Here is a 15081-nt window from a genome sequence, read left to right as displayed (position 1 = left end):
ACCCAGGGGGGCCCTCGGGGTGCCCACGGGACCCGTGGGGTGCCCAGGGGGGCCCGTGGGGTGCTGTGTGCCCCGAGTGAGCCGCGGGGTGCCCAGGGGGGGCCCGTGCGGTGCCCAGGGGACCCGCGGGGTGCCCAGGAGGGCGCCCAAGGCGTGATTCCCACCCTCGAAGCCTGCAGCGGCCGCGCCGTTCTCCGCCGTGCCCCCCCTCCCCTCCGCCCCCCGTTCCTGACGTCCCGAGCGCGGCTGCGGGAACACAATGGGGCCCTGAGGAGCGCGGCTGCTCCGGCCGAGGAAGCGAACGGCTGCCGGTTTCCTCCGCGCAGCCCTGCCCGGGCCCCCGCGGCTCGCCCGGCCTCGGCACCATGGGCACGGCGGCGGGGGACGAGCGCGCCGCGAGCCCCGGAGGTAACGGGCACCGCCGGGATGCTGGCGCTGCTGGGCAGGGGAGGGATGCTGCTGCTCTCGGCGCCTTTTCGGGGCTCCCCGCTGCCTGCTTTATCACCCCGGACCTTTTCCCTGTGCCTGTGCGGGTGGTGGGAGCCCAGCTCTGCTTCCCGAGCGGCACCGGGGGCACGGCTCATTCTCAAAGCCTCCTCCGAAGCCCCCCGGTCCCCCCGGGTGCCTGTTCCAGCAGGCTCCCCAGCAGAGCGGGAGCCCGGCTTGGGACTGGGTGATGTCCCCGCGGGGCTGCAGTGAGCCCCGAGCTGGGAATTTGCTGGGGATGGAGCAGGGGGAAACGATGAAACAAGAGGCTGGGGCTGGGGGCTGGTGTGTGATAACTGTGCTGGTTCTCAGCCCTCCGCTCTGGCCAGGCGGCTTTTGCCACGGCTTTGCACCCTGTGCCAAGGGGGATGCTGTGCCCCTCCCCCCCAGCGGCATGGGTGCCTTTGGGAGACTGGGAGCCTCCTGGCTTCACCTTGGCCTGGCTCTCCTTCGGGCAAGAGCTGCCATCTCTCCATCCCTCCTGCTGACTCACTGCCGAAGCCTCAGCCCTGCTGAGGGCTTCCCGGGTGCCATCAGACCCCCCCTCAGACAACCCAGCATTGTGCTCGGGGGAGCAACTGTGATGTGTGCCCAGCCTGGGGGCCAGCTCGAGCTGGCGGGCTGGGTGGCAAATCCTCAGGGCAGCCTTCTCGCTGTCGCAGCCGCTGCGATGACCCCTGTCCGCTGCGGTGGCATCTCAGGAGGGCCCTCACGGAAGGACCCGCTTGCTGCCATGCTGTCCGGCTTCCCACATCTGGGTCTGCTTGGACGTCCAGCTTCCTGCCCCTGGCCTCAGGGGCCCTTCCTGCCCTGCCAGGAGAGGCTTCATTGTGCTCGTTAACCCCTGACTTCGTCCCCAGACGAGGAGTGGCCAGAAGCGGAGAAGGCTGAGAAGTTGGCGAGAGGAGCCGCTCTGAAATGGGCGTCTGGGGTGTTTTATCGCCCCGAGAAACTGGAGGGGCTTGGGCAGTACCGGAGCCGAGAGATGCAGAGGAACAGCTCCATCCAGTCCCGGCTGAAGGTGGGTGTTTGCCGGAGCCCACCCCATGGATGCCCGCAGCCTGAGCGCCTCCCCGGGCAGGGATCCCAGCCAGGGTCCCCTCTTCTGCCTCGAGTCATCTTTGTGTTCACTTCTGGCAAAATCTTGTCCTTCGGCTGGCGCTTGGTGGGAGAAGTGCAATTGTTTGGGCATAAAAGAGCTGGTAAACCCCACCCCACCCCCTGCCCTACCCCTGGGCAGTGTCCAGGGTGTTAAAATGAGTCTCCCATGTCTCCGACCATCCTTCAAAACAGAACACCAAGGGTGTTCGGCACACCCCGTGTGCGGGAGTTGGCGCTCCCCATCACCATCCCATCCCAGCACCAAAGGCTCCCCGCTCCTGGGAGGAGGCAAAGAGCTGGCCCTGGGCCCCGTGTGCACCTCCCTGCTCAGGGCGACCCTTTTTACGGAGCCTGAGGAACGATTAACCTGAGGGCCCCATCACTCTGAGCACCCCGACCTTCTCCTGATTGTTTTGAAGGTGGTTTCTCCTATCCTGAACGTGGGTGAATTGTCCAGGAGGCAACTTGTGTGATGTGGCCTCAGAGGTTTTGGGGAGGAGGGTTCATATGGCCCCTGAGGTGTTTCACGCCCTTAATAAGCCTTTGGGGGGTGGCATACGGGGGTCCTCCAGCCTGCAAACATTTTGCAGAAGCAAAGTAATTTTTTAAAACTGAAAGGAGACATCTGGTTCCTGCTCACCCTGCTGCCTTGGTCACCCCAAAGTGATGCCCTTCTGCTTCACGCACAGCAGCCATCGCCCCCCCCAAGCCTGTATGAGCCATTCCTGCTGCTGGAGCAGGTTTCTTGAAGCTGGGTGCGCCTGGGTCTGATGGGATGGGGTCATCACGGAAGGTCTGGGAGATGCGATGGCACGATGACAGAGGCAGATTTGACCTTGTGGGGCTGGGAGAGTGCATGCCAGAGAGACCTGGCAAGGCTGGGGCAAAAGGTGCACGAGTCCTTCAGCCTTTGAGAGCTTCTCCACTGCCCCTCTGTCCTCTTCTGCTCCCCAGTCGACTGTCCAGTCCTACCTAGAGGGGGTAAGCGCGGGGCTGGAGCAGCTGCGGTCAGCGGCCCAGGAGGTGCAGAGCGTGTGCCAGGACCTGGGGGCTGCGCGGTGGGCCCTGCTCGACAGCATGGACCGCTTCCAGGGCCTCCAGCAGATGCGGGCGCTGATGGTGGAGCACGTGCAGCTGGCCTCGGTGGTCCAGGTGCTGCCCCAGCTCTTCTCGGGTAAGGCACTGGCCTAGTCCTCATGGATTTGGGCTGGAAGGCACTGGGAAGCACTCCAGTCCAACCACGGGCTCCACGCAGGGCTGGTGGCAAAGCTTGAGCAGGTCGTTCTGGCTTTGCCGGTTGGGTTTGGAAAGTCTCCGTGGATGGAGATGCCACCACCTTCCCAGGGCTTGACCCAGCACAGTGTTCCCAGAGCCCCCGATCTCAGACCCTTCCCCTCACCATCTCCCTGCTAACCTGCGCCCATGACCCCGGTGCTGACCCCCTTCGCCCCCCTGCCCACTCAATCCTGGCATCTCTCCTCCCTCTCCCACAGTCCACGAGGTTTTTTCCCATACCCTGCAGCTGCTCCGTGGGCAGCACCTCCTGGAAGCCCACGCGGAGCTCATGATGATGGAGCACCTCCGGGACGACATCCTCTCCCAGCTGCACCTCCGCGGGCTCCCCAGTGCCCAGGCAACTGTGCTCTCCTACTTTGGTGGCCTGCAGGAGCTCAACGAGAGCCTGGCCAAGCAGCTGTGGGACATAGTGGGCAATAGCCTGCGGCTGGTGCACGAGGACCCAGTTCTTTTCGTCACCGCTGTACGGATTATCGAGCGGGAGGAGAAAATAGATGATACTCTGCTCCTGGAGGCCACCTTCCTGCCCCCTGGCCGCCCAAAGGGCTGGAGGCAGAAGTTTTACCACGTTCTCCAGGAGACCATCACAGGAGCCCACTTTCATGTCACCTCCATGGATGCCGAGGGGCGAGGGCTGGCCAGGCACCTGGCAGCGCTGCAGAAGGACATCGTGTCCAAGCTGCGCGTGGTGAAGGACCTAATGGTCCAGTGCGTCCCAGCTCACTACAACATCCTCAGCATCTGCACTGCCACGTACCACCAGGCCCTCACCAGCCACCTCCAGGACATCCTCCGAGAGGACCTGGACAAACAGGCGCTCTTCCTCCTCCTTGAGTGGGCGCTTCGTGTGTACCACAGGTCAGCACCAACTCCAGCACCCTGTTGGGTTGTCCACCAGCACACAGGCGGGTTGGGAGAGTGGCTCCGGCTGCCTGGGGGTGACCACTGGGAGGGCAGAGGGAGAGGTAGGAACTACTGGGAAACACGGGTCTTCCCAGCCCTGTCCCACCTCTGCCCTTCAGCCCAGAGATGATGGGTCACCCTGACCTTCTCCCAGAAGTGGACGTTTCTGCTTTGGGTCCGTTGATGTCTCCTGAGCTCGTGGATCAGACAGAGAGGAAATATGTGGTGAAAGTCAAGGTGAGTGGGACAGTGCACGTGCAATGGATGCGGGGACCCAACCGCCACCGCTGTGCTGGCATCTGCTCTGCCATCAGCAGGAGACCGTGAGGCTGTGGGAGAGGCTCAGGACTCACTGTTGTGCTACGTGTTGGGTCTCAGGGAGTCAGTACGTGACTTCTTGGGCTGACCATGGTGGGTGTCCATCCCACAGGCTAGTGTGCTCGAGTGGATGCAGAGGACCCTAGAGGTGGAGTTCAAAGAGTGGTTCAGGGAAGAGGAACCTGAGACGGACCACCAGGGCTTCTTCCAGTCAGCGTTGCCCGTCATTGTCATGCAGGTGAGTCCCCGGCACTGTGGGACATGGCCATGCTGAGAGCCTCCAAAAAGGGGGCCGTGGCCTGCAGCCTTCCACTGACTCACTCCCACTCTCCTCTCCCTGTGCAGATGCTGAATGAGAATATCCAAGTAGCCTCCTTGATCACGGACTCGCTGCAGCAGAAGGTCTACAACATGGCCTTGGAGGAGCTCGAGGCATTTCTGGGCCGGTCAGTGGAGACCCTCACACCCCTGCCCAACCTCACAGACCCTGGGTCCCGTGGCTAAGCACCACAGGCTGATGGTGGAGATCTGTTGTGGGGAACCTTGCGCTCATCCAGGTCCCAGAAGGCTCAGCAGCCTGTCTACCCACAGGGCTACCATCTCAGCCCTTGGGGCCATCAGCTCCCAGGACTTTTGCCCCAAGTGCCTTTCCAACAGCGCCAAGCCCTGCGCTCCTGAGGGGTCCACAATGGGTCCCAGTGTCCCACCCTGCCCAACAACCTGTCACTCACCCACTCTCCAACCTGGTGGCAGGACCTGGAAAGAGCCAAGTGAGCTGGGAGGGTTGTGGGAGGTCCACATGCCCCCAAGAGCATCCCAGCTCCAGGTCCTTGTGGCGAGATGTCCGGGGCTCTGCCCACCCATCATGCTTGACTCGCTGTGTTGCAGTCTGCGGGAAGCCCTAGTGCACTGCGGGAAGGAGCACCAGAAGGACCGGTCCGCACCCAAGCACTACGTCTCCTACCTACTGGCCATGCTCAACAACAACCTGACTCTCAGGTAACACCACCAGCACTGTGCAGCTCTTGTAGCAACCCCACCACCCGCAAGGAAGCCACATCCTCCCCATCCCTCTGCGGGACCAGTGTCCCCACTGTGCTTCCCAGGCGACCTATCCCCTCTCTCCTAGCTCTTCTGTCTCCTCCTTGCACCCCGACACTGCCCGCAGAGAAGTCCCCGTGTCCCTCCAGGCTGCTCTAGACAGGATGCAGAAGAAAGCCTGCCAGCTGCTGCTGGAGGAGCTGCTCCTGGACCTGCAGGTACGTTTGCCCACAGCCCCCAAGGCTGGCAGGGCTGCAACAAACCCGGCCCCGGCAAGAACGGCGCTACTGCTACATCCCCAGGCAGGGGTTTATTCCTGCCCAGGATCACAGAATCACAGAATCCCAGAACGTCAGGGATTGGAAGGGACCTCAAAGCATCATCTAGCCCAATCCCCCTGCCGGAGCAGGGCCACCTAGATCAGATCACACAAGAACGCGGCCAGGCGGGTTTGGAACATCTCCAGAGAAGGAGACTCCACAACCTCTCTGGGCAGCCTGTTCCAGTGTTCTGTTCCCCTCACTGTGATCCCCGCCGCGTACCCCGTGGCCTGCTATCGTCCTGCAGACATCTCTGCCAGCCTGGCTCCCGGACCTTGATAAACCGCCAGCAGCTCAGGCGATGTCTGTCGCCAGCCAGCACCGCCCTGTATCGCTGGGGCAGATGGCTCGTGGCCCCCAAACCTCTAACCGACAGAAACCAGGAGCCACAGTCCCCCCGAGCTGCCTCACGGTCCTTTTTATGGCTGTTTCATGGCAGAAAACCAAACGGGACAGCGGCGACGTCCGTGCAGAGGATATCAGCCTGTACGCGACTGCCCGAGTCGTTTCCTGCCAGCGTAGTCAAATTTAGCTTTCCTGGAGTCCAGACCAAAAATCTGGAATAGTTAATGGAATTGCTATTTAGGGCTCGAATGCCATGAAAACAAAGGAGCAGCCAAAGGGTGAAGTGCTGGCGGGCAGCGTGGAGACTGCCACGGCCCCCGGGAGCGTCTGCCTGCAGGCAGGAAGACAGGCGAGGACAGCAGGGCAGGAGCAGGAGGTCAAAGCCCTGGGCCAAAACCGTGTTGTGGCTACGCAAGGGAAGTGGAGTGGAATTTAAAACTAAATTCACAGCAGGATGGGCCAAAAGCAAGTGTGTGAGGAGCAGCTTGCCCCAACATGTGGATCTCTGGGTGTCTGCGAGGGGCAGCTCCAGGGTATTGCCGTAATTTCCTAATTTCCTAAAATCATAGAATGGTTTGGGTTGGAAGGGACCTCAAAGATCATCCAGTTCCAACCCCCCTGCCATGGGCAGGGACACCCTCCACTACACCAGGTTGCCCAAAGCCTCATCCAACCTGGCCTTGGACACTTCCAGGGATGGGGCAGCCACAGCTTCTCTGGGCAACCTGTGCCAGTGCCTCACCACCCTCAGAGGGAAGAATTTCTTCCTTGGATCTCATCGAAATCTCCCCTCTTTCAGTTTAAAGCCATTGCCCCGTGTCCTGTCACTACACACCCTTGTAAAAAAAAAAAAAATTACATCACTCTTCTGTTTTTATGCTGACCTTTGGCAGCGGGTTCTCGCGGGTTTTGCGAGGCAAAGCGCTGCGGGATGTCGTGCCGCCGCGCGGCTGGCAGCTGCCACGAGCGCCGTGCGATGCCAGGGGCCATACGTACGGCTGCTCCTCTGCTTCTTTCAGCCCCTCTGCCTGCAGCTGCCTTCCCGCAAGTGGCTGTCGGGGTCCCAGCTCGTCAGCAGCATGTGCGAGGTGATTGACAAGTACGCAAAGGACTTCTCCCGCGTCAGGAAACCCGTCTCCACGGTACGGTTGCCGCGGGCTGTTCCTTCGAATGGCTGCTTGTCTGCAAGGCAAGGAGGTTGGGCAGTTGGGTGCCGTGCTGGGGTGCAGGATGCAGGGGGTGCCGTGGCTGCTGGGTTTGCTGGCGAGCCCGTATCCTCCGGAGCAGCCCTGAGGACACCATCACACAGAGATGTTCAGGGTTTCCCCCAAATTCAGCTACTTTCTCTGTCCCTCCAGCCAGGGGGCTTCCCAGCAGGTTGTCCCCATGGCTTGGTGGTGCATCCAGCCCCTTTCCCCTGTGCCTTTCCCTGGGCAATTGGGGTCCGACCCCCAGGCGATGCCCAGCGCTGACGCCTCTCCCCTGCCCAGCTCCTGCTGACGGAGAGCGAGCTCCTGGTGGTGAGCCAGTACCTGCGGGCGCTCATGCAGAAGAAGATGGTGTGCAAGAGCGAGGAGGAGCGAGGCCAGCTCTGCGACCGCCTGCTGCAGGATGCCACACAGCTCCGGGAGCTCTTCTGTGGACTGGTGAGAGGTGCCCGGGTGTGGTGGGAAGCCGGGGCTGGGCCGTCAGCGGGTAGTATCACACAGAGAGGTTGGTGCAAGGAGCTCAGCGCTCACCTCCATCACCCCGCTGTTCCCCTCCAGCCCACAGCAGATGGGGTGGGTAAATCAGCCCCTGAACAAGACCAGGCGGTTGTACTTGGCCAGTTGTGAGGCCAAGATGGGAGGAACTGGCTGGATTAGGGACTCGGGGACCATCCACCCTGCCCAGTGGAGGTGGGTGAGGCTGCACAGCCTCGGCTCGCCTTGGGACAAGCTGGTCTCAATTGATGGGACAGGCTGAGCGGGGAGACACCAGCTGCAATGAGCCAGGTCCCCACGTAGGCACTGAGGACCGGGATGTGTCTCACCAGCCACCGTGGTGGCCTCCTCCTGGTCTCGCATGTGGCTGCTCTCCCTTCCCAGGGTGTGGACCGCAGCCAGCAGAGCCTGGAGGCCGTCTTTGCCCTGCGGGAGCTGCTCTGCCTCAAAGACCCGGCACTACTCAGCCTGGAGGTGCTGGGCTTCATCACCAGCTATCCTGACGTCAGGTAAGAAGCCCAGCTCCGCTGTCCTATGAGACGGGGTAGGTGTGAGTCTGCCCAGGGGAGCCAGGCTTGGGCTGGACCCCGTGAGGTTACGCACAGAGCAGGCAGAGACCTGGGCTTTTCCCCCCCTCCTCCCTGAGGTTTCCTCTTCCCATGCTCCAGATTTGAGGGGTTCTTGCAAAGTCCCGAGGGCAGAGATGTAAAGGAAACAGCAGTCCTGCTGTGGCATTCACCCATCTGTATTAGGTGGCCAAACCAAGCGTGAGAAACCACAAACCACCAAACTAGAAACATCAGAATCAGCCAGAACCCCCAAAATGTCAAAACCAAATTCACAAGGTCTATGGGGTTATTTTCAAGCTTATTTTAATGTTTGGCTGGTGCGAAGTACCAGCTCTCCCCCGGCCTCAGCTCAGCTTCTCTGGACCAGGAGAAGTTTGCGGGACACGAGCGCTGCAGACGGTGCCGTGGGCCAGCAGCACCCGCGCTCACCTCTTGCTCTCTGCCCAGCGATGAGCACATCTCCACCTTGCTGGATCTCCGGGGTGACGTCTCCAAGGAGGTGCGGCACATGGTGCTGGAAATGATGGCGCAGCATCCCCAGGTCCTGCCCGAGAGCTACCGGCCCATCTTCAGCACCATCCTGGTCCCCGCGCCGGAGCTGCCCTTCTGCCTTCGCAAGGCCAAGTGCGCCTGACGCTGCGCCCCGCAGCCTGCTCCCCGCTCCCCGCCGCCCCTAGGGACGTACGGACCCCGCAGGACATCTCTGAGGCTGCAGGTGGGGAGAACGGAGATGACACGTGGCATCCCTTACGCGCAGCACCTTGCCCTGTGTTGGGGACAGTCTGGATACGTGCCATCCTCCTCTGGGCTTGCCTCGCTGAGCCGACAGTCGCCTGCAAGCACCAGTCCCGGGAGACCTGAGTCAGGAGAAAAATCGACCCGTAGGTATTTTGCCGGCCTGCTAGGGCAGTAATTGAGGGCTGCTCAGGTCTGGCCTCTCTCCTGCAGGAGAAAGAGGAGCCACAGAGCAAAGGACAGGAGCCTGCAGCTGCGGTGAGTCCACGTCTCCGTGGAGCTGCAGACACCTGGGTTTCTCGAGTCTCCAGTCAGCCCTCTGAGCCAGTGTGTCCTGGCCGGGGAGGCTGCTACCACCCCGGCTCCGGGGCAGATGGAGCCTCGCTAGACTCAGGCCTGCAGGAGGGTTTCAGCCATGGGAGGTCTTCTGTGGTTTTGGCTCAGCCCAGAGGTCTGGTGTTGCTGCTCCACCAGCCTGGGCCCTGCAGGGACGGTGGACAGCAGATCATCATGGCTCATGGCCGCAGAGGAGAAGGGCACAGTGGGGTTTCACCACCCTGGGTGGTACCGTCAACCCTACCCCTGCTGGCATTAAGAGACAGCTCGGAGTTCCTGCTGACCACCCCAACTCCTGGCCCTGGCTCTTTTGCCAACTCCAGGACAGGACTGGAGTCCAAGACTCTCCAGCCTCTCGCAGAGCACCGTTAGTCTGGTGTGTCAGGCATCCTCCTGTCCCATGGTTCCTCCACGATGGGCAGTGCTGCCCAGGGCACTGGCTCTTCCTCCATCCTCTGCTGCTGTCCAGCCCTTGGGCATCTCCTCGCCAGGTGCCATGCGAAGATCAGGAGCAAAGCCTGTCTCTCTGCCTGCGTCCTTGTGCCCAGTCCCTGCAGCACCCGGGGTGTGCTCCATGCTCTGCCACACTTCCTGCCTTGTGGCAGGCCAGGTCCTGCCATCCTTGTGTGCCACCACTGCCAGAAATAAAGGCCTGAGCTCTGCAATCACTCACCAGCATCCGGGCTCTGCTCCTCAGTGGGTCAGGGCAGGGATCAGGGCATGTGGGTGGCACAGAGAAGGGGAGGGATCACCCCAGGGATGACTCCCTGCACCCGGTGCCACCTTGGGAGCATCACCTGGGGACACAGGGGATGATGGAGACACTACGTACCGCTGTGTCCAGGATGGAGAGGACCATACTGTTGCCCAGCGTGCAGCCCTGGGGTGAGGGGTCAGGCAGCTGCAGTGGTGGGGGGATGCTCAGGTGGAGGAGGGGTACCCGCTGCCCTCCCTGGGGCTCACGGTCTGCTTGCCCAGCTCTCCACGCCAGCCACAGCTCCTGCCTGCCTGGGAAGGTGTCTGCCCTCCCCACCTGCACCTGGGACACCCTCACCTGCACCAGGGCGGTGGTTCAAGGGGTGGCCCTGGGCTCTGGGAAGGTCCAGCTGGGACCAGCTGGGCTTCGCGGCCACACGGGAAAACAGCTCTGGTGCCAACAGATCTGAAACAGGCCTGGGGATGGAGCGGCCTCCCATGCCCCAGGCACTGGCACCCATCCCAGCACGTCCAGCCCCACTGTCACCCCAGCTGTGTGCCCACAAGCAGCCCCCCATCATAGCCCTGCGGTGCTCTCCCCCTCTGCAGCTCCACAGGCCGCAGTGAGAACGGACACAACTCATTACAGCGATAGCCCAAGCACCCAGGGGTGCCTTTCAGCAGCACGTTCCCACAGCCACTGGCACCAGGGGTTGCTTGGGGTAAGGAAGGTGCCAGGTGCCAGGTTTGACCTGTCACTGCTGCCTGCAGCTGGCAGAAAGCAGGATGGGGACCCTGCCCTGCCTGGCTACGAGCCACGTGGCTCCCAGCTCCTATAAAGCTCGTGGTCCTGAGGGCATGGACGTGTCCTCCCAGGATGGCGTTTCTGCGGGTGATCGCCTGCCTGGCCCTCGCCAGCACCATCTCAGGTACGTGCTGCCCGTGAGTGCGGGGAGGTCCTTGGGTGCAGCAGGACCGGGGCACCCCAGGGATGGTGACACAGAGCCACGTGCCCCGGTATGGGCAGACCCTGGGCACGAGCCCTGAGTTTTCGGGGTTACCCTCGCACCCCTCTGCCCCTCCCGCAGGCTGCGGGGTGCCCGCCGTCAGCCCCTCAGTGCAGCATGACGAGAGGATCATCAACGGGCAGAACGCGGTGCCCGGCTCGTGGCCCTGGCAGGTGTCCCTGCAGGTACGGCACCATCCCGCTCCCCGGGCAGGGGCAGCACCGGTGCCATGAGCACCACAGCAGCACAGCACAGCCAGCCAGGTGCCGGGGTTGGGAGGTGGGCAGGCACCCAGGGGACCCGTGACACCCTCTGCCTGTCCCTAGCTTCAGGGGGGTGCTCAGCAACCCCAGCCCCAGCTCCTCCTCGCTCTTTCCTCCCCAGACCAGCTCGGGATCCCACTTCTGTGGCTGCTCCTTGATCGACAAGAACTGGGTCGTCACGGCTGCCCACTGCGAATTCGAGTGAGGGGCAGGGACTTGGGCACACTGGGCATCGCCCCGCAGCGCTTGGGACAGCCCCAAGCGCCAGCACCCAAGGAACCGAGCAGCCCGGGGCTCCCTCCCTGGCTGTCACAGGGTGCCCCTTCCCACGGCAGCCCCGGCTGCTGCTCCCAGTGCGTCCCCCTGACTCCATTTACCTCTCGCAGCCCCAACTCTGACGTCGTTGTCCTCGGGGGATACGACCTCGGCTCCGACGCGGAGTCCGTTCAAGTGAAGACGGTGGCCAAGGTGAGCCGGGCTGACATGGCCGCCATCACGGCTGCTCCCGGAGAGGGCCGGGATGAGGCGTGACGGTGGGTTTCGGCAGGCGGTCACGAACCCCGGCTGGAACTCCTACACCTTGAACAACGACATCACCCTGCTGAAGCTCTCCTCGAACAACGACATCACCCTGCTGAAGCTCTCCTCGCCCGCCCAGCTGGGACCCCGCGTGTCCCCCGTCTGCCTGCCCCCCGCCAGCCTGGCTCTGCCCGCCAACCTCCAGTGCGTCACCACCGGCTGGGGACGCACCAGCACCGACTGCGCGTACGCCGCGGCGGTGGGCAGGGCTGCGCGTGGCCGCCGTCCTTCCTGGGGGCTCTGCAGGGACCGGGGGTGCCCGGGGGCACCTGGCCGGGGGCGACGTCTCATGTGCACATGGGGAGGGGGAGTCGTGCCGTTGAGTAACTCCATGTAGGCACATACACACATGCACGTGGGTGCAGGTGCGTGCGCAGGTGGGTGCGTGCAGACCCCAGGGATGAGTGTGCGCGGGCACAAGCTTGCCCTTGCTCGGGGCTGCTTGCACGAGGCGATCCCGCCCGGGGAGGAAAGGGTACGATGGCACGGAGTGGGAAGGCAGTTTGTATGGCAGCACCCAGGCGGTGGGGAGCACCAGCAGGAGCTCGCTCAGGGTGCCCGTGCCCTCCCAAAGGCCCCGGCAGACCCGTCAACACTGGCCCAATGTAATGGTGCTTCTTCCCCCCAGCCCAAGCCTTGGCCATGAGCCTGCAGCAGGTAGCCCTGCCCTTGGTCTCCCAGCGCCAGTGCAGGCAGTACTGGGGCAACCAGATCACCAGCTCCATGCTCTGTGCCGGCGGTGTCGGCGCCTCCTCCTGTCAGGTAAGGAGCTGATGTCCCACTGCACCGCAGGGAGGATGGAGGAGGAGGAGGACATGGTGGGTCTTGCATCTCTGGAGTCGTAGATTTAAGCTATAGCACCTGGCCGTGTCCAGGGGACCAGGCAGTTGGGGTGGGAGGGACCAGTTTGGAGCTGGGACCACTACGCAGGAGGTGTCTTCTCTGCAGGGTGACTCCGGCGGACCTCTGGTCTACCAGAATGGGAACATCTGGACCTTGATCGGCATCGTCTCCTGGGGAAACAGCAACTGCAACGTCCGCACACCTGCCGTCTACACCCGCATAAGCCGGTTCCGAAACTGGATCGACTCCGTTGTTGCTCAGGGATAGAGCCGGTGCCGGAGGGATCCCTTCGCTGGGCACTGCTGCTGGCACGGTGAGCTCGGCAGAGCTGGCAAGGGGCTGAGCTGGAAGTGAGGGACCCCACTTCGGAATAAAGCATCAGCGTTCGCTCGTGCCAAGCGCTGCCTCTGGCCCCTCTCCTGTCGCGACGCAGACGAGGTGGAAGGTGCGTGGGGTGGCCCAGGCTTCCCTCCTCTCCTGGACCTCCCCCAGCACCTCCCAGAGCTCGGTGCCCAGCTGGGAGGGGGCAAAGCTGGGACATGACGCACAGGCAGAGGGGGAGCAGTGCCAGCTGAGGCTCGAGGGCTGCTCAGGGGTGTCTTCACACGGATCCACACCCTGGCACCGGCTCAGAGCCCACTGCGGTGTCAAGGGTGGGTGATGTCCAACCCAGGCGCAAGGTCCCCAGCACCGGCTGGTCCCACCAGGGAAGGGACTGCGGAGCCGCAGCTCACCAGGCTCAGCACCAGCAAGAGCTTCTTGGCTTGTGATGGAGGGAGGGTGCTGGTGGGTCCATGGGATCATGGAAGATCCATATAAAATTTAAAATTTAAAGCTCCAAATAGAGCTGGTCATGAGGACACTGGAGAGGAGCAGGATCAGACCATCCCAAAATGAGGCATGGGTTGTTTCTTTTTCTTTTATCAGTGATGGGAATGCGATATAAAACCCTTGCTGCATGAATCACAGCCCCCAAAATGTTGTAATCGCTCTCGTATTGAGCGGTCGCAGAGAGAGCGTGATGCTACACAGAGACATACCCATGGGAAGGGTTACAGGCCATCAGTGGAAGGAGAAGACAAAAAGGTTGGCTGATATCCTTGAGTTTAAAAACAAAAAGCTGCTCAAGCACAGCTCAGGGCTGAGAAGTTTTAGCTTGGTTGGGTAAAATTTAGCTTCATTTAGTGGTCTGCTCTGCAGGGAGCAAAAGCAACCGGAGCAAACCGATGCAGGGCAACAGGGGCTTGCAAAGAAACCCGTGGAGCTGCTGGTTTGGGCTCCTTTGCCTTGGAAAGGCTCACCTGGGATGTAGGGGAGAAGGACACAGGGGCTGAGCTCCTTGCAAGTGTCCCCTACGGCCGGTGGCAGCCGCTGCACGAGGGACACACCAGGCTCAGCACTCTGCCACGACATTTCGGGTGTGCTTTCACTCTGTGCTACCTGGAATAAACCCCACGGCACGAAAGCAGCACGCTCCGTTTTGGCTTTTGTTAGCTCCTAAAGGACCTTCGATGGTGTGGGGATGGGCCATACGGGCAGAAGAAACTGGTGACCACACGGAGCTTCAAACGGGGATTGATCAACCGCAGCACGACGGGCCACTCGCTCGGCGTGTTCAGGTCACCGTCATCCCCTCTGCCACTGGGACGGGGTCCCTTGTCCCTGAAAAATCACCTCCCTTCCAGGAGGACGTGGCTCAAAAGGGACAGGCAGTTTTCACCCGACCTTACAGGTTTTCCTGTCCACCCATAAAAGCTGCTCAGAGTGAAACCGCAGCGGTGACGAGCTGCTGCGGGCGAACGAGGGTATTCCTCTGGCCCCGTTTGCCACCTTGCAGCCAAAGAAAAGGGAATAAAATGCCCCAGAGTGCCCGTTCAGCCTCCAAACCCTGCCCTCCAGCGAGATGCTGAGCACCCAGCTCCACCAGAGCGTCCCCGTGGACATCCCAGCTGCGTTAAAGAAAGCAGCAAACTCTTTCACGGGCGACTTTGGTACCTCCTTGCTCTCCTCAAGAACATGCCAGAGGGGTAGGAGCTCCCAGCTTTCCATGCGTTTACTGACCATCGTTTGGCACCTTTGAGGAGTCAGCCCGTGCTCCATCCGTGAGCCAGGAATGAGGACAGCAGAGCGACGGGGTACACGGAATACATTGCCATGTTTAGCAGACCGAGTACACAAAATAAATAATTCTGTACACTCTAATTGTAACGGGACCGACGAATTACAAGGGACCGGACCTCGTCCTACAACAGTCCTTAACGTAGAGACGGGACTCGAAAGGCAACTCACAGAACGGGATAATTCTCCAAACAGCCCCGTTAGGAGACCACCGGGATGCGACCGGACTTCCTTCCAAGCCGTTCCAATCCAGCACCGGAAACTTGGCGACTAAAAATAACAGCAAGTGCCGGAAGACCTTCGGTCCCCAGAGCTTCCCGGGAGGTGTCTTTCCGTAGCGAAAGGCAACAGGAAAACTCAAGGGCATCTGGGCGTGCTGGCAGGAGGTGCTCGTTTCTAAGGCACCTCGTCGGGGCTGCGGG

The 15081-nt window shown here is 61.8% G+C and overlaps 2 protein-coding genes across 2 annotated transcripts; both read left to right on the top strand.

Moving 5' to 3' along the window:
- Positions 1-365: 365 nt before the first annotated feature.
- Positions 366-8716, top strand: EXOC3L1 (exocyst complex component 3 like 1). Its single transcript, XM_086620886.1, has 13 exons — positions 366-408; positions 1347-1507; positions 2542-2761; positions 3081-3741; positions 3906-4023; positions 4217-4342; positions 4450-4550; positions 4993-5103; positions 5234-5363; positions 6830-6952; positions 7301-7456; positions 7898-8022; positions 8530-8716. The coding sequence occupies exons 1-13, from the start codon at positions 366-368 to the stop codon at positions 8714-8716; spliced, it is 2262 nt and encodes a 753-aa protein (XP_086477012.1).
- A 2010-nt stretch (positions 8717-10726) lies between these two features.
- Positions 10727-12808, top strand: CTRL (chymotrypsin like). The gene is made up of 7 exons (XM_086621159.1): positions 10727-10778; positions 10938-11041; positions 11241-11320; positions 11506-11587; positions 11667-11880; positions 12327-12460; positions 12647-12808. Exons 1-7 carry the CDS (start codon positions 10727-10729, stop codon positions 12806-12808), a joined length of 828 nt encoding a protein of 275 aa, XP_086477285.1.
- The last annotated feature ends 2273 nt before the right edge of the window (positions 12809-15081 follow it).

This window comes from Tauraco erythrolophus, chromosome 15, assembly GCF_009769465.1.
Source record: "Tauraco erythrolophus isolate bTauEry1 chromosome 15, bTauEry1.pri, whole genome shotgun sequence".
Taxonomy (NCBI): domain Eukaryota; kingdom Metazoa; phylum Chordata; class Aves; order Musophagiformes; family Musophagidae; genus Tauraco; species Tauraco erythrolophus.
Note: the sequence above shows the minus strand (reverse complement) of the source record. Positions and strands in the feature narration are given on the sequence as shown.

Coding starts and splice junctions, on each gene's coding strand:
- EXOC3L1 (XM_086620886.1), top strand. CDS start 366: ATGGGCACGGCGGCGGGGGACGAGCGCGCCGCGAGCCCCGGAG. Junction 5,364..6,829: donor AGCTGCTCCTGGACCTGCAG/GTACGTTTGCCC, acceptor TGCTTCTTTCAG/CCCCTCTGCCTGCAGCTGCC. Junction 7,457..7,897: donor GGGAGCTCTTCTGTGGACTG/GTGAGAGGTGCC, acceptor CTCCCTTCCCAG/GGTGTGGACCGCAGCCAGCA.
- CTRL (XM_086621159.1), top strand. CDS start 10,727: ATGGCGTTTCTGCGGGTGATCGCCTGCCTGGCCCTCGCCAGCACCATC. Junction 11,042..11,240: donor CCTGGCAGGTGTCCCTGCAG/GTACGGCACCAT, acceptor TTTCCTCCCCAG/ACCAGCTCGGGATCCCACTT. Junction 11,321..11,505: donor GCTGCCCACTGCGAATTCGA/GTGAGGGGCAGG, acceptor TACCTCTCGCAG/CCCCAACTCTGACGTCGTTG.